General features: G+C 51.1%; 1 protein-coding gene across 1 annotated transcript in view; it reads left to right on the top strand.

Annotated features, from left to right (window-relative positions):
• JDP2 (Jun dimerization protein 2) overlaps window positions 1-23776 on the top strand; it is a 38449-nt gene extending 14673 nt beyond the window's left edge. The window contains exons 3-4 of the mRNA XM_088024512.1: window positions 15305-15409; window positions 22600-23776. Of these exons, the coding sequence (XP_087880638.1) occupies window positions 15305-15409; window positions 22600-22785 (291 nt within the window). The 3' untranslated portion in view covers window positions 22786-23776. The remainder of the gene's footprint in view (window positions 1-15304; window positions 15410-22599) is intronic.
• Window positions 23777-27177: the final 3401 nt, after the last annotated feature.

Genomic DNA, 27177 nt, shown 5'->3' with positions numbered 1-27177 from the left:
GCACCAAACACCACTTAGGGGGTTTTCACCTTCGATGAAGTGTGAATTTGAGTCCATGGATTACAGGGCGGTCTTGAAAGGTGTGCTCATCCTCAGCCACAGGTGGTCATCCCAGAGTTTGTTCACCAAAATGTTTGCCCATGTTTAGCCTGAGCACACAGAGTTGCCCCAAATCATCTGATGTGCTGGGTAAATGTTGGCGTAAGCACGCTTGTGTTTTTAGTGATTTAAAACATAAAGCCCACTGACATTTTTTAGCAAGCTTTGCATAATTGGTTTTTAATTTGTGGCTCTTTGAAATAGCATTGGCCTTCTTCCCCCCTGACTCACACACTTTTTCTGTCTCATACTTCTTTGGCAGAGAGATCCAATCTGTCCCTTCTTGGAACAGGAATCTCCCAGCTCGTCGTTGAAATCCTGAGTTTCCACTTTAGTTCCGTCACTTTGTTAGCGCGTTGTCAAAAGCCGTTAGCTTTTTTATTTCCTTTAATAATTTCATTTGGGGGAGAGAGAGTGATCGCTAAAGGCCACTCTGGATATATTTAAAGTTGGCCCCTGCGTTACTGAGTCCTATTTGATGCAGGACCCCAAGCCTTCACAAGGGTTCTGACGCTTTGTTCACCTCATAGGTTGGTCACACGTGCTATCGTTTGAGGACAGGATCCCTTGGAAAGATGGTGGTGGGGACATGGCTGGATATGTGTGTCCTTAGAAATCAGACTTACTCTGCAAAGTTCAGGGAGTCCTGTGCTGCCTTCTTAGATTCTCTACCTTAAGATGGGGATAATATTAGTACCCACCCCTTAGTGCTGCTCTGATGATCAAATGAATGAATGCAGGTCAAAGGTCTCACCTAATGCCTGGCAGTCAGTAAGATACACAACAAATGTAAGATAGGAATGTGCTTCACTTTTCCAATGTGTTAATTATGCAAGTTAGTTTTTATTTTATTTTTTAAAAAGATTTTATTTATTGATTTGACAGAGAGAGACACCGTGAGAGAGGGAACACAAGCAGGAGGAGTGGGAGAGGGAGAAGCAGGCTTCCCGCTGAGCAGGGAGCCGGATGCGGGGCTCGATCCCAGGACCCTGGGATCATGACCTGAGCCGAAGGCGGACACTTAACGACTGAGCCACCCAGGCGCCCCAAGTTAGTTTTTATTACTGATTCAAACACTGTTCCTTTCATTTCCTGGAGGGTATTTTGCCCTTGGACGTGGTGAGTGGCCTGAATGTGTGGAGGTCACACGTGTCATGGGTGCAGGGCACCCTCCTGGCTTCCTAACCAGAGGGGCTGCTTCTGGGGCCTGGGAAGAGCTCTGGACTCTGGCTCAAGCTTCTGGGTTTGAAGTCTGGCTCCTTCACTCACTCCTGGTACGACCTTGGACAGGTCAGCCGTCTTACTGTTTCTTCATCTATAAAAGGAGGAAACTCATACTTACCGAGTTGCATCACGAAGATTAATTGAGGCACTGTGTAAAAAGATGACCTTGACTCCAGCACAATTTGATTGTAAATTGCCTCTTTAAGGGCTGTGGCCCATGTGCAGTGAATCACACCACACATTGTGACAGCATTGGCCTTACCAATGTGTTGCACCTTTGACCTGGATTTCAGGGAAGCAAGCAGACCTTCCTGTTTTCTGGTTGCTCGTGCAGGTTTGATGCAACCGATTTTAGTTACCATCGCAAACTGTAAATGAGAAGGCCCTTCAGCCTTCTGTTTTCCCCTACACTGCTTTGTGTGACTCCTTAGCTTGTTTCCTATGGTGTTAAGGTCACTACTGAATTCCCGTGAACCATCAGTTTTTTAGCAGCCGTACAAAGTGGCCTCTTCTGTCAATGCTGGCCATCCTTCTTTGGTGTTCCTGGGTCCACTGGCAGCATGGACTCAGAGCTGGGAAACTGGGTCATCTCACTGGTGAGCTCCACTGGCCGAACAACTCTGGAGCCAGCCAAGCCGCTTTCCCTTCTACTGTGCCCCAAGGCACAAGACCATTCGGCCTGAGGTTGGAGCTCTGAGACTTGGGACTTACGGGCAGATTTGGGCAGGCTGCGGAGATGCTGGCTTCCTCTGGGTTTAGCGTCCCCTTGAGGTTGTGCATACCCTGCCCTGTGCTGGGGCTCATTGTGCTCTGCTCTGTGGCTGTGACTGCAGGGTTCCCCTTTACTAAGCACCGTGTCTGCGCGTGTTCGGGATGGCAAGCCCCTGCACAGTTTGCCTCCGTAGCTCCTCTTCCTGCCCCTCCCCCCAGCCACCACCAATACAAAAACTTGGCTCTTTGGAGGCATTGTAGCAAAGCAGGACTGCCACATTGGAACAGTTTGGCTCTGGAGAGGTTACTAGGCATCTTCAGTTTCCGCCCTTGTAAAAATGGGGGAGACAGACCTCTTTGTCACACCATATACAAAAATTGACTCAAAATGGACCCCAAGACTTAATACAAGAGCTAAAACTATAAAACTCTTAGAAGGAAACAGCCGTTAATCTTTGTGAGCTTGGATTAGGCAATGATTTCTTAGATAGGACACCAAACCACAAGCAACAAAATAAAAAATAGATACATTTGACATCATCAAAATTAAAAACTTTTGTGCTTCAAGGGACGCAAAGTAAAAAGCCCACAGAATGAGAGCAAATTTTTGCACATTGTAGATCTGATGAGGGACTCGTATATGGAATATGTAAAGAGCTATTCCAACTCAATAATAAAAATGGGCAATGGACATTTCTCCAGGGAAGATATATGAATGGCTAATAAGCACATGGAAAGATGCTCAACATCATTGGCCATCAAAGAAATACAGATCAAAACCACTGAAATACCACTTCACATCCGCTGGGATGACTATAATAAAAAAGAAAAAATTGTAACAAATGTTAGTGACGATGTGGAGAAGTTGTAATCCTCATACACTGCTGGTGGGAATGTAAAATGGTGCAGCCACTCCAGAAAACCGTCCTCAGAAGACTAATTCCACTCCTAGATACCCAACAGAAAAAAAAAAAAACACATGTCCACACAAAAACTTGTACATGAGTGTTCATAGCAGTATTATTCATAATATCAAAACTGGGAACAACCCAAATGTCCATAAATTGATGAACAGATAAAGAAAATATGATATATCCATACAGTAGATTACTTGTTCATAAAAAGGAATAAAGTACTGATATTTGCTACAAAATGGATGAGCCTTGAAAACAATTATGTTTAGTGAAAGAAGCCAGTCACAAAGAACCACATACTGCAGGATTCCATTGATAGGACATGTCCAGAGTAGGCAAATCCATAAAGACAGGAAGGAGAACCACTTCCCTGGTGCCTGGGGCTGGGGGAGGTGGGGGGGTGGGGGGTGACAGCTAAGGGGCATGGGGTTTCTTTTGGAGTTAATGAAAATGCTCTAAAATTTATTGTGGTGAGAGTTGCACAGCTTTGTGAGTATACTAAAAGCCATTGAGTTGTGTACTTTAAGAGTGCAAATTGGTGAATTTTATCGCAGTAAAGCTGTTTTTAAAATGAGGAAGAATAATATCGATGTCACATAGGTGTGGGGAGTATTCAAAGACATAATCAGGTAAATCACCTGGCATGTATCAGGGCTCCAGAATTAGTAGCTATAGTGATTAAAACCCCCTCTTAAGCCAACAGCAGTGAAAAAGCCAGGATCTGTTTAGGGGCATTTTCTCCTCTTCCCTTTTTATTGCTAGTGGCCCTCCAGAAGCAATGAGAGCAATCTGGCTGCATTTTGTATGGAACTTGGGAGGAAATATGGAGTAATCCTGGCTACTCATTAGAGTGCCCTGGAGAGTGTTTTAAAAAAAAATATTGACGTGGAGCCCAGAGATTCTGATTCAATTGGTCTGGGTGGGGCTGGCAGGTGGTTTTAGCCTGTGGCCATTGGTTGAAACCTCTGGTACAATATAAACTGGCCCAGGTCTTTGAAGGAGTGAGGACATCTGGGTTCAGGATAGAAGGCTCACGTGAGCAATGTACTTTATAGTTTGTAGACTGCTTTTGTAACCATTATCTCTTTTGATCTGTTTAACAACCGTACAGCAAGTAGGTGTTATTAGTGCCATTTGTTGTGAGAGAACTGAGATTTCGAGAGGTTAAGTCATTTTTAAAGCATAATTTTATTTTTTAAAGCAAGATCCCCACACATGCTCATACTTATTAGTTATCAAATCTAACACCTTGGGGAGCACCGCCAGGTCGATGCCTGGTGCCAGGTTAATCTATTGTGTGTAGACTTCAGAACAGAGCTTTTTCTGCTCCTCTTTAACTGATGAGAGTGCAGGGCAAGCTGATAAAATGTTATTTACCTATGTCCATATTTACACACACGTCACTTGTAATTACTGATCTGTGTGAGCAAGGGAAACATGAGATGGAAATAATTTGGATCCTGAGGCTGTCAGAAACCCACAGCTGTTCCCCATAACCTGAGCGAGAGGCTTTACATCAATCACAACACACCTTATTGTTCTCACTGAATGACTATGATACAATGTGAGCCTCCTAATAAAATACCACCTGTATCTTTTTAGCAAAGAATGGTATCATCTGAGCGAGCGTCTTCTGCCGAAACCAGTCTGAAATCTACTGGCTTACATTGGCGCTACTCGAAGTGGGGTCTGCAGAGCAGTGGACCAGAATTGCGGAGCACGTTAAAAGTTCTTGGGTCTCACCCCGAGACTACTGAAGCAGCTGCTTTAGAGGGTGGAGTCCAGAAATCTGGGATGAAACGAGCCCTCCGGGTCATTCTGATGCTTTCTGCCGGGTTTTTTTTTTTTTTTAAAGATTTTATTTATTTATTTGAGAGAGAGAGATTGAGAGAACGAGTGGGAGAAGGGGCAGAGGGAGAAGCAGACTCCCCGCAGAGCAGGGAGCCGGATGCGGGGCTTGATCCCAGGACCATGACCTGAGCCAAAGGCAGACGCTTAACCGACTGAGCCACCCAGGAGCCCTCTCTGAAGGTTTAGATGACCCTAACGTCCCTTCCAGCTCTGACCGGCAATGTTTCTGAGAATGCCTACGAGGTTGTCTAAGACCACGTTTTTCTCCAAAGCGATCTCAGACTTTCTAGAGGGATCTGCACGCCATCAGCTGTCCATTAATGTGTGTGGTACCTGAATCTGTGTAAGGCAAGGTTGCCATTTGAGTCTGCAGACATTTCCCAACCAGTTATTTCCAGGTATTGAGAACCTTACCGCACCAGCATTTGCACCCTAAGGGATTTTGCAATTAATGAAGCTGCCAAGCTTGTCAATAGGCCGGCTCTCTTATAGTTTTAGAAGGGAGGATCAGATAAGCTGTTCATCCATTGCTGTAGCTGGCGGGAGTTCTCAGCTGCTCTGGTCTGAGAACTTGGGGCTGCAGGAGCTCTCCGCCTCCACCCCACTCCTCCCCCACCTCCCCTCCACCTGCCTGGGTGCTGCAAAGCCCTTCCTTCCCCATCTCTCAACTTTCATTGCATCCATTTCATTACATGTATCACTCATGGTGAAACCCTTCCATCCTCCAGGCTAGGTATCCCTGGTTGTGAATTCATCTGGCTGCGTCACCTGGGTGGGATTTTTATTAGCCAGAGTTCAGTACTCACAAAATAGAGGTCACCTGTTCTGCTTAGTGATTTGTCTGTAATCTGTGCCTTATGCCTGAAAGAAATTGGCTGGAATCCGTGTTTTAGCTGCACACCCTGCATACAGATTAAACAGAACTGCATTGGTAGAGAATAATTAAGCCAAGGACCTTGTTTTTCACCTTCATGATGAAAGGCAAATGACTTCCAAGGCTTAAATAGGATGATGGCACTTGAAATGTTCTACTATGGCCAACTCGGGACTTTCAGAACAGCCCTGTTCATGAATATTCTTTGCAACAACTGCATTTTCATTTAATTGTAGGTAGTCATTTTGCAGGAGCTCTTGTCTGTGTTTTTTTTTTTTTTTTGCCCCAGTATAATCAAGGCATGTTACACTGCTGTTGTTAAAAATTGGTTTCAACTGTATTATTAACTTTTTGAGAAAATTGATTTTCCCTGCCAGATATATTCTGCTTTTTACCAGTCTTTTGGTTGGGGGGGAAGTCTTGTGGGGGCCCCTATTTCTCTCCCTTTCTTATCTTTTGAATTGAATGTCAATTGGGCAAGAAAATTGACTGATTGCCTAGTGGGAAACCAAACCTCACCAAACCATAAATATGAAACAGGCCTGAAATAGATAGACATATTTCAACAAAAGCCATCATTCTTCAAATAGCTCTTCTCCAGCAAAAGGATTTCCCGGCAATCATCAGCTCCTTTCTGTTCAATGCTAGGCTTTCTGTCCCGGCCAAGATGATTTTTCCTGTGTCTCCTGGCCTCTAGCTCCCTTTTGCAAGAACAGCGTTTGCTGTTCTCTCTGCAGGACCACAAATGGGTGTCACCCTGCCCAGCTGGCTTGTTCAGGCTTTGTTCCAAACACAATGCTGTCTTTTCTTAGCAGTGGAAATGGGCTGTTCTCCACTGCTTTCTGAGAGAATGGCCCTTCCCTATTCTGCTCATATAAACCAGCCCCAAGCCTCAGCAGCCTATTGTTTTACAGGTTCTCTTAACGCAGGAGAAGGTTCTTACTGAGGACAAGGGGCTGGGAGGGCCAAGGTCAGGGGGACACTTTGTCTTGCTGAGATGTGAGGAGACAGAGAAGTCAGTTCAGTTTGGATAGATTCCCCCCATCCCCCCTGGGGCTCTGATGCCCCACGATGGCAGCAGCGTCAGGCTTTCAGTACAGAAAGTGTTTCCTGCTTCTAGAAGGTGTTCTAGGAAGCGGCGGTGTTCAGGTTGGTTGTGCCACCGTCCGACCTGGGATGGAGGCAGACTTCCCCCCCCTTCTTTGAACTTGAGCTTCCTGGCCTGTGGGTGCCGCAGGGTGCTGCTAGCTAGGATCTCTAGGTCTTCTCAGTTCCAGAACCTCAGGACTGGGCTTACTTTATAGCCCCACCACTCCCCGCCATTTCCTGTAGACGCCGAGGGCGCTGAGCAATTGCCTACCCACCTGCGCTCCCGGCCCGTGGAGCCGAGTGAATCATCTTGGCAGGTGGAGCCATTGCCTCTAGCAGCCCTTGTTCACAGCCTTCACCTGGTGGTTGGCTAGGCTGGTTTGATGCTTTGAGTGAGCATGGCGTCCACCATGTGGGTTTTTTCATAGGTGGATGTGTTTGATTATAGCCTGGCTGGGGGGCATCCAGGGTGAAGTGGAAAGGGCACAGACTGGGAGTCAGGAGTCCCGCCCAGGTCACCAGCTCTGTGGATCAGGCTTCCTTTTAGCAAACATTTATTGAGCACTCCACGTGGCCACAACCTCAGCAAGGTGCAGGGCACACAAAAAGTCAACAAGACACAGGTTCTACTTTCAAAGCACTCCCAGGTTCATGGAGGGGGCAGAAACTAAAGTCAGAATACAGCACGGTGGGGGCCAGCATAAGCTCAGAGTTCTGTGGGAGCCCAGAACAAAGGGACACCTCCCCAGCCTGGAAGGGATGAGAACTAAGGAGGGCTTCCTGTAGGTGGTGATGCTTGAGCTGAATGTACAGGGTGAGAGGAAGCCAGGGAGACAGCAGCGGCAAAGGCATGTGGCCGGGAGAGTGTGGGGCATAGACGGGCCCAGGGTTGCAGCAACATGGAGGGGAGGCGAGGATAGATGGGAGCTGAGACCAGAGCTCGTGAGGCCAAGTCACAGGCACCCTTACTTGACACATTAAGGAGCTGGAGCTCTATCCTGAGGTTCATGAGGACCAAAAACAAATAACTGGATCAGATTTGCATTTTAGAAAGATACCCTCCAGTGGCTGGGATGGAGGATGGCCATGCAGGGTCAGGAGGCCTCCTAGGAGGTGGTCCAGGAGAGAGAGGGAGAAGGAAGGCTGGAAAGTGGCAGTGGGGAAGAGGAGGGTGAGGGTTCAGGATGTGGAATGGGATGGCCTGGGTAGCCAAAGTTGGACATAAAGGGAAGGACAGGTGAGTGAGTGGGGAGGGCTGAATGTCTAGGTCCAGTGAGTGGGTAGGCCGTGGTGCTAGCCTGGGGTAGAGAGTAGACAGGAAGTAGCCAATTGAAGATAAAGACTTTGAGGCGCCGAAGGACATCCAGATCGAGCATCCAGATTGGCAGTTGTATGTTTTGGCCTGATCGTAAAGATCTGGTTGGCGTTCGTATATAGATGGTGGTCGAAACCACACGAGGGGATGAAAACGATGATCCATAGGTGGTGCACGTGGAGTGAGGCCAGGGGTGGGGCCCCAGGAGACAGCCTGAAAGGGACGGGAAGAGGGTCCTGGGCAAGGGACAGAAAAGGAGAGGCCAGAGAAGTAGGAGGGGGACAGACGAAGTCAGTGTTGTGCATCCAGAGCATAGAGAATTCTATAAAGAGGGAGTCAGGTGGAGCCAGAAGGCCCCGGGGGGCTGACCAAGCAGCATCCTTTGGACTCGTCCATGAGGACCCAGGCCCTACCGTTGAGTGTGAGTCTTGGAGCAGTCCACTTCCTTCCCTGGGACTCAGTTTCCTCGTCTATAAAATGCAGGGGCTGGCTTAGGGGCTTCTCCTTTCAGGCTCTAAGAGTCTGTAAAGTGACTATTTCTGAAACTTCTTAAAAGGTAAAAGGTGTCCTTCCCACACCCTCCTCTGTCTCCCCTCAGTTAAGCCAATGCTGCCCTTGAAGGTTGGGTGAGTAAAAGCCCAGGGACATCAGAGCTGGCCGGGACTTGGGGGAGCTTTTACTCCAGCCCACTGTGGGAAGGCAGCACGACGTAATGGATTCCAACCCCTGTCTGCTCCCAGCTTGGCGACCTCGGGCAGACACTTCACCTTGTTTCTTCACCTCTGAGATGAGGCCCCTAAAACCCACCTTGCAAAGAAAGGTGTTTGAAGGTTAGCGAGAAGTAGGAGCTATTGTGTTTAGCAAAGATGAGCCACAGGACAGGAGGGATGAGTTGATTGGCCCACGGTCACAGAGGGGGACATCCCAGTGACTAGAACCAAGTGTCTGATGACCAACCCCTCCAGGGTCTGTCACCTGTTGGGGGTCCTAAATCAGCCGCCCATGGATGTTCGGCCCACGAAGCATTCTTTTCAAGATGGAATTTGTTGCCAACATTGAAAAGTGGAAGGTTTTACTTAAAAACTTGTATTTTCAGCAAGGCCTGAAAACTTGGAAGATTTGTCAACCCTGAGCCCGTGCTGCTGTGGTGGGGCCAGTTGGGGTGTCCTGTCTGCAGACCACAGCCCCATCCAGCCCTCCGCCCTCACTAACAGTTACTTGCTTGGGCCCTGGAGGTGATCTGAGTTTGCAGCTCAAGCCTTAGACTGACCATTTGGCTTGAATTTTCTCTTACAGCCCTGCCCAGTGTTCGCTGAAACTGCGCGGTATTTCACAGCTGAGGTCCAGACCCTGGCTGTTGAGAGAGGGGGAGGCTTGCTGGAGAAGACAGGAGAGGAGAGCAGAAGGTTCCAGCAGCTTGGCCCCGGGGGAGATGCTGACAGGGAGGGCCTGGCCCCTGTGGGGTCGGGGGCGGGGGGTCAGCCAGGGTGTCGGACAGAGGGCCCCCCACCCCCGGCTTTCCTCATTCCTCCCTGCACAGGGGGCGGGTTGTGGGCCTGGCTGTGCTGGCTTGCAGAGGTCTTGCCCCTGAACTGCCCTACTTTGTGTAAGGATGCGTGGCTGGACAGGGGAGTGGCGAGGAACCGAAGCCCCTGGCTCAGTGCAGCCGTGTTTATGTGGGGGAATGTCTGGTATGTTTGGTATTTGGGTGTTTACTTCCCAGGGTGCTCATGGGTCCCTGGTGTTGAAATGTGGCTCCTCCTTGTGGGGGGCACCCTAGTGGGCCCAGCCGGGGCTAGATGTGGAGGCTGCCGGGCTGTTACTCCGGGGCTACTCATGGACAGCTTGTGTGCCTTGAAGCAGCCCCCCATCCTGCCTCCCCCCCCCCACCAGGTCTCCTATGCCAGATTCCGCTGCATGGGGATTGGGTGCCCCGAGCCGCACTAGCGCTGCTTTCTCACCTCACCTGGGGAGGCAGGCCTGCAGTCGGGCCCTTAGCGAACGTTTCCTGTGTCCCAGGTCCTGGACTGGAACTCAGTCCTTGTTACGAGCTTGGGCAGCGGTGCTCAGTGCTTTCCTTGTACAGGTGAGACACAGAGGCTTGGAGAGGCCACTGACTTGCCCAGGAGCACACAGGCCTCGGAGACCCTAAAGGCCAGGCTGACAAACCCTGATGCCATGAGTCTCCACTCAGCCTGCTTCTCTCTGTCCATGCTGCGGTTCTAGCGCACGATATGGCCTTTCAGGCCTTTGGCATTCTGGCGAGGTTCTTCTCCCCCCTTGGTTCCTGCTTGTCGCCAGCTTGATTGCTCTTACCTTTATGGCTCCGTCCATGTGAGAGCAGCCATATGCTCAGTGCCTCGGGTTACAAAGCGTCATCGCTCTTTCTCATCCTATCTCTTTGTGGGCCCTGCCAGATGTATTTTTGGAAATGCTTATGAAATATCAGAACGCAAAATCAAGTCTGGGCGAAGGCTGCCACCATGTGAAAGCCACATGGCCTATGAGAGGGGAGTGGGGGGGGGCCCTCCTGAAAACCGGTCAGGTTGAACGTGACACATCCAGTGTTCCTTGTGCAATGAATTGCTTTTATTTTAAAAGACCCAAATCAGAAAAAGAACAACATAGTCATTGCCCTCAGAGCCAGAAGCTTTACGGTCCTGGCAGCAGGATGGAGCGGAAAGGACAGGGGGCCTGTGACATAGACCACCAACCCTTCAAAGAGCAGGAGGCACTTGGGCCCTGGGGCCAAAAGGCCTGGACTGGAAGCCGTCCCTGACCCTCCAGGCAGCCTTGATAGCTTTCGTTTTCTCATCTGTAAAAGTGGGGAGGGTAACAGGGCTGTCCTAGATGGGTTACTGAGACCGTTTAGCCTGCTGGGACTTCAAGGCCCGAGGATTTGATGCTTGCTGAGGTGACCCACCTCTGGTTGCTCAAGCCCTTCTGCATCCAGGCTCTGCCGTTTCCCCAGCTGTTCTAGAAGCATGGCTCCTGGGTGGTAGTGATTCCCCTCCTGCATCCCTGGAGGACACCTTCTGCTCCTTCATTATCACCTGGCATCCCCTGACTTTACAAGGATGGGACCCTGGTGTCCCAGAGGCAGAAACCTTCTCAGACTCCCTCCAGGCCAGAGGAGGAATGTTTCAGGATAGATCCAGGGGTATGCACCATGGACCTAAGGGGCAGGAAATGCAGGCCCCTCCAGGGGTGGAATCCAGAGGATTCTCCGTGTGTGCTTTCTCTATGTTCTCTCAGCCCGTCTGAACCACTAACCTCTGTTCATGCCTCTGTTTTCTCTTTCTAATGGCTCTGTGCCTTTGTCTCTCTGTGTTCCTCTCTTTCCTCTCAGTCTCTGTCTTCACCTTCTCTGTCTGGAGCTCCCTCTCTCTCTCAGGGCCTGGACAGTGTGAGGCAAACAGGATGCGCTGCAAGATGGCATTTAGGGAGGCAATCAGTCCTGGGTGCCGGCCCTGCCCTTGCGTGAGCTCGAGAGTAAGTGTGGACACCTCATCCTGGGGCAGGCCCTCCTTTCCTCTCTGTCACCCACTCCCTCTTTTTGTCTCCCCGATGCCCCTCTGTGGCTGAGTGTTGGTTTCTCTCCTGACACATGGTGTTTGGTTTCTGCTCGTCTCCGAACATCAGCAGCCTGATCTTTCTGCTTCTCTGGGCACAGGGCTGAAGCTGGCTGCCCCCTGGTCCAGCGGTCTGATTTCAGATTTCAGGAGGTGACTCCAGCCCAGCTTGGTCAACTGTTCACACCTCGTCCCGTCAGCTGTCGTTAGGGGTCCCCCAGCCCACCAGCAGAGACCTGAAAACAGGCTGTCTGAGGAGGGACTGCTCAACATGAGGACCCTCTCGGCCGTGGGTCCCCTAGCCTGTCCCTCCAGTGTGAAGTGTGGCACAAGGGTACCCCTTCGCTTCTCACCCCAGAACACAGACAGCTTTGCACCGGGCCTTCCCGGGAATTTGGGAAAAACAGAGCCAGAGCTAAGTTTGGGAACAGGCCCCCATCTCGTGGGGCTTTCAATGTATTGAGTGTCAGGCTGCCTCCCTCTTAAATATTCTCGTTCTTCCAGCTGTATCTGCAGAAAAAAATCGTCATGCCCCATTTTGGGGTTCCAGTTTTAGATGGCTGAACTGTGTGTGGCAAAAACACTCTCTCCTGTCTCACCCCCACGCGGCCAAATGCTTTAGAAACTCTGGGGAACATCAGGGAGCAGGGGCAGTGGCCTCACTGTGGTGAGGGAAGGCCCGGAGGAGGCTGGTGGCGGCGGCAGTACGGGGGTGGGCACAGAGCTCCCGTGGGGCTTGGGCCACAGTCAGCCCGTGGGGATGAGAAGGCTGAGGGCACTGCCCAGCTCCCCTCTTGTTTCTGGCAGGACTTCAGCTGCTGTTTTCCAAATTTCCTCAGCGGCTCTTACATAGCAGCAGGAGGATTTGGGGAAGATGCCGCACAGTGTCAATGGGGAAGGTGTGGTAATGGGGCTTTGGGGCCATTTCTTGCCTTATTGGGAGATGTCAGCTGAGGTGGAGCATGGGTGCACGAGAGGCCTGGGGATGGGTTTGGAGGCTACTGGGGGCCCGTGGAACTTTAGCAGAGGGTTGCCCAGCCCAGACTGTGTCCGGGCCTATTCAGGATTTGTGCAGACCTACCATAGCCATCAGGGGCCTGCTCCGGGTCGAGGCTCTGTCTGTGGTCAGTGTGCTTCTGGGGAAGACAGGACCGAACCCCCAAGCTTTGCTGGCCTCCTGCACAGACAGAAGAGGCCAACCCTGGTGGAAAAGTCTCCTTACTAGCACCGGGGGAAAGCTTATCAGAGGCAAACATAGGCAGTAAATCGTTTTTATAATTATAGAATCCAAGCCTATGCCATCTTTCCCTGGAATCTTTTATTTCGTTCATTCCACTAACACTTACTGAGCCCGCATGAAGTGCCATGTTCTATCCAGGCATTGGGGATGCTCAGGTCCCCCATCCTTCAGCCTAGCAGGGAAGACAGATACCCACATTAACAGAGAACTCTGATGAGATGTGAGAGAGACTCTTACAGCCTGGTACTCACAGGGCTGTGGCAGCACAAAGCAGTTAATTCTATCTGGGGAGTCAAAAGAGCCTTCCTGGAAGAGGTGACATTTGCTTTTGAAGGTTGAGTAAGAGTTTACCAATGGGGAAAGGAAGGTCGTCTCAGGCGGGCTTGGAGAAGGGGGAGACATCTGGAGGGAGGGTGATGGCTGGAGGGGATGGATGAGGCTGGAGCAGCCCCGATGGGGGCATCAGCCTGGCCCAGTTGAGCTCTTAAACGCCCAGCGTTGAGCCTTTTTGAATCTGCAGCTGGAGCAGCTTCCGTTTGCCCCTGGCTTTGTGCAGGGCTGGGGTGGGGAGCGGGGTCTTGGAGGATGGAGCTTGTGTCCCCCAGGAAGCGGCTGTTCTGTCAGAGCCCGGGCTCACTCCGGCCCCATGAGCCCCGCACTGCCCGGGTTGCACACATCAGCTCGGCAGTTTGTGGGCAAACCCTCTTGGCCGAGGGGAGATTGCACCGCCAGCCACTTCCTCCCGTTCCTTCCCTCTGCCTGTCGTCACGGTTACCTCGGCTGTGTTGGGGGTGAGGTTGAGGTTGGGCGGAATCAGTTTTGTCCCGGTTTCTATTTTCCCAGATGCAGGTCAGCCAGAGGAGCTGTCACTTCTGGTTCTGTTTCAAGGGAGGCCAAGGGGCTGGGAGGTGCTTGGGTGTGGCGCTGTTGACAAGGTGCCTTTCCAGCCAGCCTCCCAGGACGGGTGGGAGTGGGTCAGGGAGAAGCTCAGAGGTGGCGGGGAAGGAGAAAGGACCGCCTCACCAGGGCCTGCGCCGATGGCCATGCGTGCTGGTCTCCGGCCAGGCTGTCGGTCCTAAGCTCCTAGAGCATGCTGGGAGAGCATGGAGAGAGGCTGTTTATTTTCCTGGCCTGGGGCCCTTTCTGCTGAGACCTTGTTCCAGGCCTCAGGCTGCCAGATTCACCCCCACTGGCTCGAGAAGTGAGAGAGTTGGCAGGCCCAGAGCAGTCCAACGACTTCTCTCGTGGCCTCTAAGCTGTCCTCAGCCCAGCTGGTCCCGTGTGTCCTCCAGACCCCCCTGGTCGCTAACGGACAGCGAGAGGCACTGCATCGAAGTGACCCTGATGGGTCAGGGCTAGGGCTGTGTGGGCCCGTGGTCAGTCAAGAGCAGGAAGGTTGAAGTCAGAGAAATCCGAGTTAGAATCCCGACCCTGCCATTTCTTAGTCGGATGGCCTTGGGCAAATGGAACCCTGCAGCTTCGGTCCCACCAACCGTAAAATGGGACAGTAATAGGACCTTCCTCATTGACCGTGAGGATAACATGATCTCTGTGGAAAGCATTTAACAAATAGGCATCGAAGAGCAGTTATTGTTGTTATTATTAAGGAAACAAGAGAACCTGCAACTTTCACTGAAAGTCAGGGTTGGTGGGCAGTGAATTTCTTCCTTCCCATTTAATGGGCCCTGTCTTATGCACGGTGAACTTTCTAAAGTGTCCTGGGGAAGAAGCAAGCAAAGCTGGAGACTCAGGAAGCCTGTCTGCTTGTGTCCCGCGCAGGGCACTCTGGGGCACCCTGGGATCCTGGGATACAGGTGGGTGTCATGGGGAAAGAGCATGCAGAAGCCGGGAGAAGGATCAAAGCCAGGTGAGGAGACTGGGGAGACTGGTTAGGAGCGCCAGGAGGTGGATCGGAGCCTCTGGAAGGACCAGGAGGGAGGGTACCTGGGGAGGTGGAAGTATGTGGGGGTAGAACGTGAAATCTGTGTTCATGCCCAAGGCATTTTTTAAAGGAAGTGCCTGGGGACTGCTGGCCTGGAAAATAGTGCCCAGAAGGTTCGGGCTGGGCAAGAGAACAGACTGCCACTGCCCGCTGGGTGTCAGTGTCACCTCTGTGTGAGGAGACTTGCTAGGCTCGGAGCCTGCTGGACTCGGCAGAACCCAGGCAGCCCTGCCCTCCCGGGCCACTGAGCCCTCCCAGGTTTGCCCACCTGCTCCAGGAGGACCCGTGGGCCGGCTGGGAGACGCTGCCATCCCACCGGCCAGGAAGCAGGCCGGCTGGCAGGCAGGGCCAGCTTGCTCACCGCCGAGATGGGGGTTAGGAGGGGGATTGCCCATCTGTCTGTGTGTGTCGGGAGGGAAGCTGCCCTCCAGGCCTGCCTCCGTGTTTCATCGGCGGCTCTGTGCCCCTCACAGCTAGATGAAGAAGAGGAGCGAAGGAAAAGGCGCCGGGAGAAGAACAAAGTCGCGGCGGCCCGATGCCGGAACAAGAAGAAGGAGCGGACGGAGTTTCTGCAGCGGGTGAGCAGGCCAGGGGCCGGGGCGGGACGCCTGTCTCATTCTTCAGAGCGGGCTCGGCACCAAAGCCTGTGGAATCGAGGTGGACGGGCCCGCATCTGCCCACAGGGCCGCCACCCCTCTGTTCTTCCCTGCCTCCCATCCAGTGCCCTTTCCCTGACCCAAGACAACCCAGGGTCTCTGGCCTCAGGTCCCACCCAGCCAGATCCCCAGAAGGCCAGAGAAGGTGGGAGGAGCCAAGTCCCCTCTATGAGGTCAGACCCTGGTGCCGATTGACCCACAGGGCCTAGGACTGCTACTACTCATTTCGAAACCCTGGTGGCTGCCAAAGTTGTCTATTAGGGTGGATGCTAATGACGTGTAGGTGACAACCTCCCAACTTGTGAGCGGTGGATGCAGCACCAGGAGAGAGAGAAGCTCCTCCCTTAGCTGCAGGAGGCTCTTCCAGCCCTGCATCCCGTCTGGCTGCCCTCAGCCTCCCTGAGGGTGACCCCCAAGCCTCTGCTGCCAGGGACCAGAGGTCAGCTCTGCACTCGAAGGCCAGCAGAGGGGGTCACCTCCCTCCCCAGCCCTCAGAGCGGGTCCCTGCCCTTACACCTGGACTGTGCCAAGCAGGGTGTTTGTTCTTTTTCCCTCTGGAGTTCTAGCTCTTAGGCCTTTGCCGCATCTCAAAAATGATGCATGGCAGTGAAGGGACATGACCAGGAAAGCTAATCAGTCCAGGCTGGTAGTTTCCAGCCTCCCCACTCTGGATCACTTGTTCATTACTAAGTAATGATAGTTGCAATAATAATCCATGGGTCCGGCTCTATTCTATAGGATGCAACAAGTAACAGTGGTGGCTCACATTTGTAAAGTTGGGCAGAGTGCCAAGTCCTGTAAGTATATTATCTCTTCGTTGGCATATTAACTGTATGAGGTCGGCGCTTCATTATTGTCTTTCTACAGATGGGGAAACTAAGGCATGGTGGGGTTAAGTTACTTGCCCAGGCCCCTCAGCAACTGAGTGGTAGAACTGAGATTCAGACCTGAGGCTACTTCAAAGCATTTGTTCTTAACACTCTGCTCTGCTAGCTCTAATTCATTCGTTCGTTCGTCTGTGTGTTCATTCTTTCACTCAGTCGTTGATTCGCTGACAAGCATTTTTATCCATGTACTCAGTGCCCAGCACTGTGTCAGGTGCACTGGGGACACACAGGAAGGAGCAGACATAGTCTCTCCCGTGGGACCTGGAGACACAAGGCTGACGTGGCCCGGGTTTTCTCTGATGGTGGGGAATATATGGGTCTCTTCCCATGCTTGCAACCAGCAGAGAGAAAATCCAAGGTCCCAGGGGTAGACAGCATGGGGCCATGTGTACACCACTGGGCTCTAAGTATCTGGGGTAGGTGAATGGCCATTACAGGTGGGAGTTAGACTCTGAGAGCTGGGAGCCTTCTTGGAAGAGAAGGCAGACCAGCTCTGGGCTGGAAGCTTTCAAGAAGTTTCCAAGGCACATGTCTCACATGGGCCTTGTAGATGGATGGAGAGTCCCGCACCTCATGTCCAGCCCTGAGTGCCCGCGGAGCTGGGTGAGGCACAGCAGGGAGCGGAGAAGTCTCACACCAGATCCCTGCCTTCCAGGGCTTGTCAGCCAGTTCGCAGGCAAGATATGCCAAGTGAACACACACTGGTGCGGTGAATGGTGCCAAATGAATGGTGCTAGGTGTTCTCCACATTCCAGGAACATTTGCTGAGCACCTCCTGTATGTATGCAGATATTTCACATGCCTCATTTAATCTTATAACATTCCAATGAGATAAACATTGGTTATCCCCATTGTAGAGATTGACCTATAGCTCAGAAGAGGTCAGATTACTTGCCCAGAGTCACACTGCCAGCAAATGTTAGAGCTAGAATTCATTTATCCCTTTGTTATCCATCCATCCATCCATCCATCCATCCATCCGTCCGTCCAGTCAGCGTGTAGTGAGTACCTGCTGCAGAGCAGACAAGCAGGCGATGTCTGCATCGGACAGCAGATAGAAGTGGGGAATGGTTAATGTGTGCTGCGCCTCGTGTTGGGCGAGCCCGGTGGGCCGTGAGGACACACCGTGAGGCCCTATCCTAGCCTCGGCAGAGGAAAGACTGCTATTGAGACATAGGCGAGACGTAGGAGCTAACAAGATGAAGGACAGGGATGGAGGGGTGCGCAGGGACAGTGCAAGCAAAGGCCAGAGGCCAGAGGTGCTTAAGGATGTGATTAAGGAATTGAAAAGAATGTCAGTATAGCTGGAATTTAGAGTACAAGGAGGAGAATGGGGGGGGGGCACTGATAGCCAGTGCCCCCCCCGCCCCGTCCTTGCTACGTAGGGTGATCCTCTGTGCTTCGCTCTCTGGGGCAATCCCCCTTTATGCCTCTGGTCCTGGCCTATTTATTAATAGCACCTGCTTTTACTCTCACAAGTATCCCCATTATGATGATGGATGATGTAGTCATGGCGAGCAATGGAAGGTTTCAGTTGGAGAGAGACGCACCTTGGAAAGATCCCTCTGGCTGCAGCGTGGGGCAAGGATTGGGGCAGTGGGAAGACCAGTCCTGTGGCTGTGGTGGTGTCCCTGGTGGCCTTGGGGTTTGGGAGGGGGGTTTGGGCAGGCCTGTCTGGGCCCATCCCAGTCCGCCTCTCCTCCCAGGCTCCTCTTTCCCTCTGGCCTTGGAAACAGAGTTGGGTGTGAGGTTTAGGACATGGATGCCGATGGCTGTGTTGATAGCCAGTGCCCACAGACCTGAGGAATTCTCTTGTAATTTATTTATTTATTATTTTTTAAAGATTTATTTATTATTTGAGAGAGAGAGAGAGAGAGAAGGAGCAGAGGGAGCGAATCCCAAGCCGACTCCCCACTGAGCATAGAGCCCCACATGGGGCTCCAACTCACGACCCCGAGATCATGACCTGAGCCAAAATCAAGAGTCGAATGCTTAACTGACTGAGCCATCCAGGGACCCCTTGTAATCTATTTTTTAACAGGTAAAATATTTATAAGGCTCAGAGGTACATATGGATATGTGTGCGTACCTCCCCCCGCCCCACACACATATGTATAACGTAAAAAGTCACTTTCCCATCCTTGACCCCCAGACACCTAGAGCTGCCCTGGGAGACTCTTAGAGCCTCTCCAAGTTCGCCCGCCTGGACCAGCCGAGTCCTTGAGGCAGCCAGGGTGACCTCGGTACCTCCTCCGTCTGCAGTGAGGGGCAACAACCCCTCCGCTTCGCACTCCGGGAACTGCTGCGCCTGTTGCACCTTCATTCCCTGGGCTTCGGTAGCAGGAACCCCAGCTCACACTCCCATGGTGCTCTGCGCTCTTCATGGCCATTCTCCAAGCCTTGATCGTCACAGGAAGACGGTGACCCTGGGAGGAGGCAAGGCAGCCCCCACTCCCCTGACGAGGATTCTGAGACTCAGAGGGATGGAAGTTTGCTCAAGGCCCCGTAGCAGCTGAGGCGGGACTAGAGCCCAGGGCTTCCTCTCCTGCCCAGCACGCTGTTCGGGTTGCCTGGGCTCAGGGAAATTGGGGATCTGGTTCACAGTGACATAGCTCAAGTGGCAGAGTCGGGATTTTAATTCAGACCGGTCTTTGGGGCTCAGAAGGGGCCACACCAGCCTTCTTCCCAATACTTACCCAAAAAGTTGGGAAGTAGAACTCTTTTAAGTGCATTAGGGTAACTATGTTTTAAAAGATTAAATCAGAGAATCTTAATGCTTAAAGTCCCCTGGGCCAATCATTATATTTTCTGGGAGGAGACTGAAGCCCTGAGAAGGGAATTGACTTGGCCAAGGTCCCATAGCCAGGATGAAAAGCCAAAACACCCAGCCCCTTACCTGTATTTTTTCTCCTGCCTTTGCAGAGCACAGTAGTAGAGACAATGTACTTTCACTTGCACTAACTCTATTCTAAAACAACAAATGGTTTCATTTTCTCTAGGGCAATAAATATCTACCAGAAGCCAAAACGATAAACAAAAATGCAAGCAGAGTTATTTGCTTCGTAATTAACATGTGAAGATCCTAGCCCACGTTTCTTAATTAATTAGGAAAACAGATCAGGTAATTGCTGTTATAAAACCACAGACGACTTCTACAATCATGGTTAAAAAAAAGATTCTTCTGAACTCATCTTCTACTTACACAATAAATAAAGACATCGCACCACCCAATAAAACAGAAGGGAAATGAAACTACAAAGCAGTCAGTTACATTCCGACAGCCGGCCGGTCAGAGTTTAGGATATTCCATGATATACTCTAACATTTAAAAAAAAAAAAACAACAGAACACAGTGCCATTTCAATGATGAATGTGTGTGTGAAGCCACACGCCTATTTGGGTTTTTGTGTGACACAGATGTTCACCCATGAAGTTGGTTCGACATGCATCGTTTCAAGGAGGTAAATTGGCGCCTAGTACTGAATGCTGCGGGTCTGACCCTGGCCCTTGCACGTCCACTTTTAACGTCTACTCACCTGCAACCCGACTGCTTCCTTGCCATCCCCCAAACAGCAGCCCCTTCCCCCAATGCAGGCCTTGGACCCCGCCCCCCCCAACAAGGTCCACAGGCAGCCTCTCTCATTCTTTTTTTTTTTTTTTAAGATTTTATGTATTTATTTGACAGAGAGAGACACAGCGAGAGAGGGAACACGAGCAGGGGGAGTGGGAGAGGGAGAAGCAAGCTTCCCGCCGAGCAGGGAGCCCGATGCGCGGGGCTCGATCCCAGGACCCTGGGATTATGACCTGAGCCGAAGGCAGACGCTTAACGACTGAGCCACCCAGGCGCCCCAGCCTCTCTCATTCTCCAGATACAGCCAGTCACCTGGACGGGCCAGGCTGCTTTGAACCATCTTCCTCCTCTGCTGCTTCTCCTTCTCCTTCTTCGTAGGTCCTTGCTCAACGCTAAAATAAAAATTCCTAAACCTCCCTAACCTTTCAGGGGACAAGGGGCTTTTCCTGTGTGAGTTCATTTAATCCCCATGAGCATCATCTTTAGATAACTGAGACTCAGGGTAGTTAGGAAACTTTCTCTAGACTCTGATTCCAGACCCTACAGCTTTGCCTGATGTGGCTCTAAGTCTGCCTTCCAGAAGGCTCTCTACCCTTCTGTCCTAAAGTGACCTATGGTCACAGTGGAAGATTTCATCTCCTAAACACATCTTAAGCTTATTTCCCATGTCTGTGTCTGTGTCCACTCAGGGTTCCCTTCCTGATGTCCCACCTCCTCCACACCAGCTGACCTTCTCAACCCAACCATTTTTTTAAACCCGAGGCTAGACCTAGCCATTTAGCCCTCTTGGAAGGTCTTCTAGCCCCTGCACTGCTGATGGGCACACAGTAAACTCTTCCCTGCTGTATGGACCCTGATTCCCCCAGACGTTCATTGTACCTGCAAGTCCTCAGCAAATGCGGGTGGGTGGATTGAACAGAGACTCCTAGAGACAGAGGCTCAGAGGATTCAAAGTTGGAGCTAACACCTTGGCTCAGGGGAACCAGATGGTCAGAGGGTTTGCGAGAAGTCCCCAACGTCATGAGCTCATCAGATCCAGTGAGCAGGCAGCTAAGATTAGCACCTAACTGCCCCCAACTGATGGGTCATAGACTCATGGTTTCACGTGGCGTCTCTCTCCTGGCTTCCAGAGATGGCAGTCTCTTGGAATTCTGAGAACAGGGGACAGGGCCAGCCTCCCCATCATGCTTCATCCTGTTGAACCCAAAACCACCATAGCTGATTTTTAATATTTTCCCCCCTGAGCATTTTTTTTCCTTTTTTTGAGGCTGTTCTCCCTCAGTATCTGGTCACGAGGACTACAAGTCTCAGCAGTCTGAGCTGCCCGGGCTCTCGTGCTGTGACCTCAGAGACCAGCACAAGGACAGTTCAGGCAGACCAGCGGGTGGGAGACAGCAGCCCTGGGATGAGTGTGGGCCCCACCAAGGGCCCCAAAGACCCCCCGAAGGGGGCTGAGCTCAGCCCGGCCCTGCCTGCCAGAGGGGCTGGCCCCTAGACCCCAGCCAGCATCACCCCGCTCAGTTGTCACACACGCAGTGGCAACCACAGCTTGTTCTTTGCCTGATACAGGTTGCACAACCTCAGCTGTTGACATTTTGTCTAGATAGTTCTTGTTGTGGGGCCATCCTGTGCAGGATGTTTAGGAGCATCCCCAGCCTCCTACTCACTAAATGCCAGCAGCAACCCCCTCCCCAGTTGTGACAACCAAAAACGTCTCCCAGTAGGCAGAATTGCTCCTAGTTGAGAACCACTGGGCTAAAACTTTGCTGGCCCTTGAGTCAATTCCAACTCTCGAATTAGTTGCCCATTTTCAGACACAGTCCAATAAACATCATTCAGGAGCTTTCCTGTCTTAACTGTTTTGACCGCCCCAAGCCTTGAAATGGTATGCTCATCACCTATCCACCCTCTGAACAGGTGAACTCCCCGCAAAATCCAATCGCCATTGTTGCTTCTTTTCCTTGGAGTCTCTCCAACTGAGCTGGAAGTTCACTGGGAATCTCACTTGAGATGTAAAACTTTATTTTGGATCCAGAGGGATGACAGTTGATTGCCTCCCAATGAGCAAAGCTTCTAGATAACAGGGGATAAAGAAGAGGCTGTTTAAATAATTGGGGGCTCATAATCAGGAAGCCCACATTTTAGGAGGAATGACATGACCACACTGGGCTCGGGGATCCCATAGGCCAAAATATCCCCAACATACATTTACACATCACACATCCAAGCGCTTTGCCACCCACTGCCAACTGTGGGCCACATCCCCTCTGGACCCTTCATGCACCTGCTCTGGTGCCCCTGAGCCACGATTCTTCTCCCACCCTTTGTTTCTGGGGCAAGGGCCAGGAGGCAGGAGAGCGTTGGCATATTTGCATGATTACAAAGAAGTCACTGTGGCTGGAGTGACTTGAGTGACGGGAGGGAGGTGGGACCCGAGAGGGGCCGCCCCCAGAATATAACCTGGGTTCATCCCACTTTGACCCTGGCCCGGGTCACCGGTGTGACGGGCACTGCTGCAGGAAGTCACTTACTCCAGTGGGAACATGGCAGGCAGAAAACAGGCAAGGGCCAGCTGGGGATGCCTTGTACCTCTCCAGAGGCAGAGCTCGTCCCCAGCGAAAACTTACAGCCCCGTCTCTGTTTCTGTGCTCCAGGAATCTGAGCGGCTGGAACTCATGAACGCGGAGCTGAAGACTCAGATCGAGGAGCTGAAGCAGGAGCGACAGCAGCTCATCCTGATGCTGAACCGGCATCGCCCCACCTGCATTGTCCGGACGGACAGCGTCAAGACCCCCGAGTCGGAAGGCAACCCGCTGTTGGAGCAGCTAGAGAAGAAGTGACCATGGGCTGGGAGCAGGATGAGGAGGACGAGGAGGAGCATTTGGGAAGAGGGGAGAGAACGAGGGCTCCCAGAGGGCCCTTCCTTGCTGCGTGACAAACTTTACAACGAGGCTCAGCCCAGCCAGCTCTGGCCGGGCTTTTTTTGTGAAACTCCGATCAGCCACACAAGGGGAAGAACCGGCTGACAAAACCAGAAGGACCAAGCGCTGAGACCAAAGTAGACGCTCGGGTGGGGCTGCCCTGCCTGGGGCCCAGCTTGAAGGAGGCAGGACAGAGACCTCTGGCCAGAGAGACACCCGCACCGAATGGCCTGGGGCACCGCTCCGGCCTCTGCGCCAGGGCACCCACGGAGGGACCTCGGAGCAGCCAGGAGAAGCCATGGGGTTGCAAACGAAATTCGGCTGGGGATGGAACTCAGAGCCAGACTGCAGCCCGCCTGCCCCCAGCCCTGCCTCCTGACCCTGCTGCGAGGCCGGAGGGGGTGCCGTCGGGAGTGGGGGGGGAGGGGGGCCCTGCCATCCCTGCCCCACCCCCGGGGTCCAGCGCGGGGGGCCCTGCCGGAGCGGCAGCCGGGGCACACCCCCGCCGGCCCCGCTGGAGTTTGCTGCGGGCACGAGGCGCGGGCGCCCTTCCAAAGCACATACTCACCGAATGTTTACAGACTGGCTGTCCTGGCAGGGCTTTCAACTGCACATGTTTTTTTATACTTTCTTTTTTTTTTTTAATATTTTTTACAAAAAAAAAGATTTTATACAAGCAATATATATATGGATTTCTATAATCACTCGATGTGATATAGTATAAATATGCTATGGTTTGTTTGTTACGAACAGATATCTAGCAGTTATGGCCATTGTGTGTAACTCCTAAGTACTGTAGTAGTCTCTGGGTGTTGGGGGTGGCCGGGGCGGGCATGGGGTGCATTTCCATCCTGGTAAACCCTTCATAGTACTCAGTCCTGTATTGCTCAGTAAAAGTTACTCTTACTTACTCGGCTGCCTCTTGTGGTGTCTGCCTAGGGAATGGGGTGCAAGGCATGCTCGGTGGGCCTCCCGGTGTGTTGGTTTTCACAACAGCCCTCCCAGGTAAGTGTCTATATGCGCCCATTTTACAGATGGGGAAGTTGAGGCTCAGAGAAGTTTAAGAAATCTGCAGTACTTCCTTTGTCTCTTCCCTCCACGAGTATACCGAGTGCCTGCCCTTTGTGTGCCAGGCAAACTACAAGGGGCCGAGTAGTCACCATAAAATGATAATTATCTTGTTCTCTGCCAGTGTGGATAGTTGCTATTTACCACATAGTGCAAATGATTTAATGTCTTCTAGTCTCTAAAGGTGGCTGCAGAGTTTGTGTTCTGGCCATGTATCCAGTTCCTCTAGTGATGAATGCTGGGATCCAAGATTCCTAGGTTCATTCGGCTCCTGCATGGCCACAGTCATCTGTGTTGGGCTCATCATCCCCTCCCTGGGCCTCCCTATGCCTTCCTGCCAGGTGGTCATAAAAAAGGCCTGTGCCCAGAGTTGCTATGAGAATCAACCGTGCAATCTATAAGAAGGACAAGACCCATTAGCAATCAGATGGGCAGAAACCAGGATGTGTTGGTCAGGATATGAATTAAAGGGAACTTACATAGGCCACTAGTAGGAAATCGGTGGGACTCCTGTGTAAAGCAATTTGGCAATAACCGGAGATGCTGAAGCTAAACACGTCCTTTGACCCAGCAATTTCCCTCCTACCCTGGAGGGACTCTAGCACAGGGACCCAAGGAAACCAACAAGAATTTCACCGAGCTCTGTTTGTAATAAAGAGAAACTGGAAACAACCTAAATACCCATGAACAGAAGAGCAGATAAACAAATTGTATTTTTATAAAATCAAATATTATTCAGCAGTTAAAAATGAACCAGAGCTACATGAATCGGTCGGTGTGGATAAATCTCAGGAACACAGTGTTGAGCTGAAGAGGACAGCAAGTCGCAGAAGGATATATGCAGTGTACCATGTATGTAATCTTTCTGAACATGGAAACTAATATTTTACTGTTTACGGGTACACACACCACTGGATAGTAGAGCTATAAAAGCATGCACAGGACTCCTATCAAAATTAAATATCAAAATAAGTAATGGGGAATGCTCCCGGGGGAGGGGAGAGAGGGGGTTGAGGGCAGTATCTGCAAGGCTGGGAAGGACACTGGGCTTCAACTGTATGTGTAATATTTCATTTATTTTAAAAAATCTGAATCAAATGTAGAATAATGTTAGAATTTGTCAGAGGTGAGTGATATTCTTCACATTCTTCTGTATGCTTGGTATGTTTCATAATAAAAGAGAACAAGCCACAGCACAAATAGGTTTTGTTTTTCCATTCTTTCCTTAGCAAACTCAGGTAATAAAAACAAAATCTGAAATTACAATGAAGTTCCAGCATATGCTCTTTGAATTGATGCAAATTTAATTAAATGCTTAGAGGGAGAGAGAGACAATTCAAAGGGTGTGATTTGTTTAGCTGGCCCTTATAATCAGTAAGCCCAAGCCCAGGGGTGAGGGTGTCCAGGGGTGAGGGCACCTTGGGTACTCTTGATCTGGTTCTTTCAGTGGGTCTTGGTCCCTGCTTTTTGCAAACATTTCTCCTTAAATGCTGACTTTTTCATCCCAACCCCTATGTAAAATGCAATCCACTGCACCTTTAAGTTAAGGTTCGAAGCAAAGCAAAGGGGAGGAGGCATTTTAAAGACCCGAATGCAGTTTTCACAGGCGTATTCATTTCTTGTTTTTGCCCTAACGAATTACCACAGATTGAATGGCTTAAAGCAACACAAATTTTATTATTTTTTAAAGATTTTATTTATTTGTTTGACAGAGAACGAACGCATAAGCAGGGGGAGAGGCAGAGGGAGAGGGAGCTCTGCAGGCAGCCCGAGGCTGGGCTTGATCCCAGGACCCTGGGATCATGACCTGAGCCAAAGGCAGACGCTTAACTGACTGAGCCACCCAGGCGCCCCAGCAACACAAATTGTAATATCTTAAAGTTCTGGAGATCAGAAGTCCAAAATGGGTCTCACTGGGTTAAAATCAAGGTGTCAGCTGGCCTGCGTTTCATTTGCAGGCTCTGGTGGGGAAAAATCTGTTTTCTTGCCCTTTCCAGTTTTTGGAGGCTGCCCACATTCCTTGGCTCATGGCCCTTTCCATCTTTAAAGCCAGCAATGGCTGGTTGAGTCTCTCTCACGTCACATCTCTCTGATGCCGACTCTTCCATCTTTTTTTTTTTTTTAAGATTTTATTTCTTTATTTGACAGAGAGAGTCGCAGCGAGAGAGGGAGAAGCGGCTTCCCGCGGAGCAGGGAGCCCGATGTGGGGCTCGATCCCAGGACCGTGGGACCATGACCTGAGCCAAAGGCAGGTGCTTAACGACTGAGCCACCCGGGCGCCCCCCTCTTCCATCTTTTAAGGGCCCTTGTGATTATATTGGGACCCACCTGGATAATGAGGATAATCTTATTTTAAGGTGAACTGATGAGCAACTTTATTCTCACAGCACTTACATGGAAAACAGCCTAAATTGCCAGGGAGTGAGGAGAGCTGTAAGAACCTCCAACTCTTAAATTCCTATTGCAGGAGGCAAAGTAATGGCCTCCCAAGAATGGAACCTGTGAATATGTTATGTTATGTGGCAAGGGGGAGTTACGGTTGCATATAGAATTAGTCTCTACACGGGGCGTCCCTAGTGCCTGGCACTGTACTTGGCACAGAGCAGATGGTCAACACACAACATTCATACGCACAGACACACTCACACTCACAGATATACTCGCAGATGTGTGTGATACGGTATAGACCCAGACAAATAGAGCCATACACAACACAGACACACACACACATACACACACACACACACACACATTTATTCATGTCAGGTGTGACTGAGCATAAAGTAATGAGATTGATGCCAGTCTTACTCTATATTACATTCTACAATTTTGGAATGAGCTTCTTCTCCATACTGGCAAATAATCTTTCTTTGGGAAGAGCTAAATTATGGTTAATGACAATGTTAATTAAGCTGGGCATACTGTTTTGGCTTACAAACGGAAATATGTCAGACACTGAGTTGTTTGGTTTCTCTGCTGCTCTGTGGGCAATTCCTGAAGAAACAAGTCGAGTCCCAATGCTTTGGGCCACCTGCAGTGAAATTAACATTGAAGCATCAGCCTCCATTGCTCTGCAGGACAGTCCTCACCTGAGTGGACAGTCCTGGGCACCTGTTGTGCCCCATTTAAAATCCTCACACTCCAGTTCTATTGCATGACCGGGTCTGAGCCGGTGTGAACAACCTCACACAGGTGCAAGCTGATGGTGCCTCTCCCCTCCACACCCCCACCCCCACCGCCAGG

This window comes from Eumetopias jubatus, unplaced genomic scaffold (genome assembly GCF_037043125.1).
Source record: "Eumetopias jubatus isolate StellerSeaLion01/CBP00866 unplaced genomic scaffold, mEumJub1_p1.0 scaffold_7, whole genome shotgun sequence".
In the NCBI taxonomy this organism is placed as follows: Eukaryota; Metazoa; Chordata; class Mammalia; order Carnivora; family Otariidae; genus Eumetopias; species Eumetopias jubatus.
This window is presented reverse-complemented; position numbering and strand designations above follow the sequence as displayed.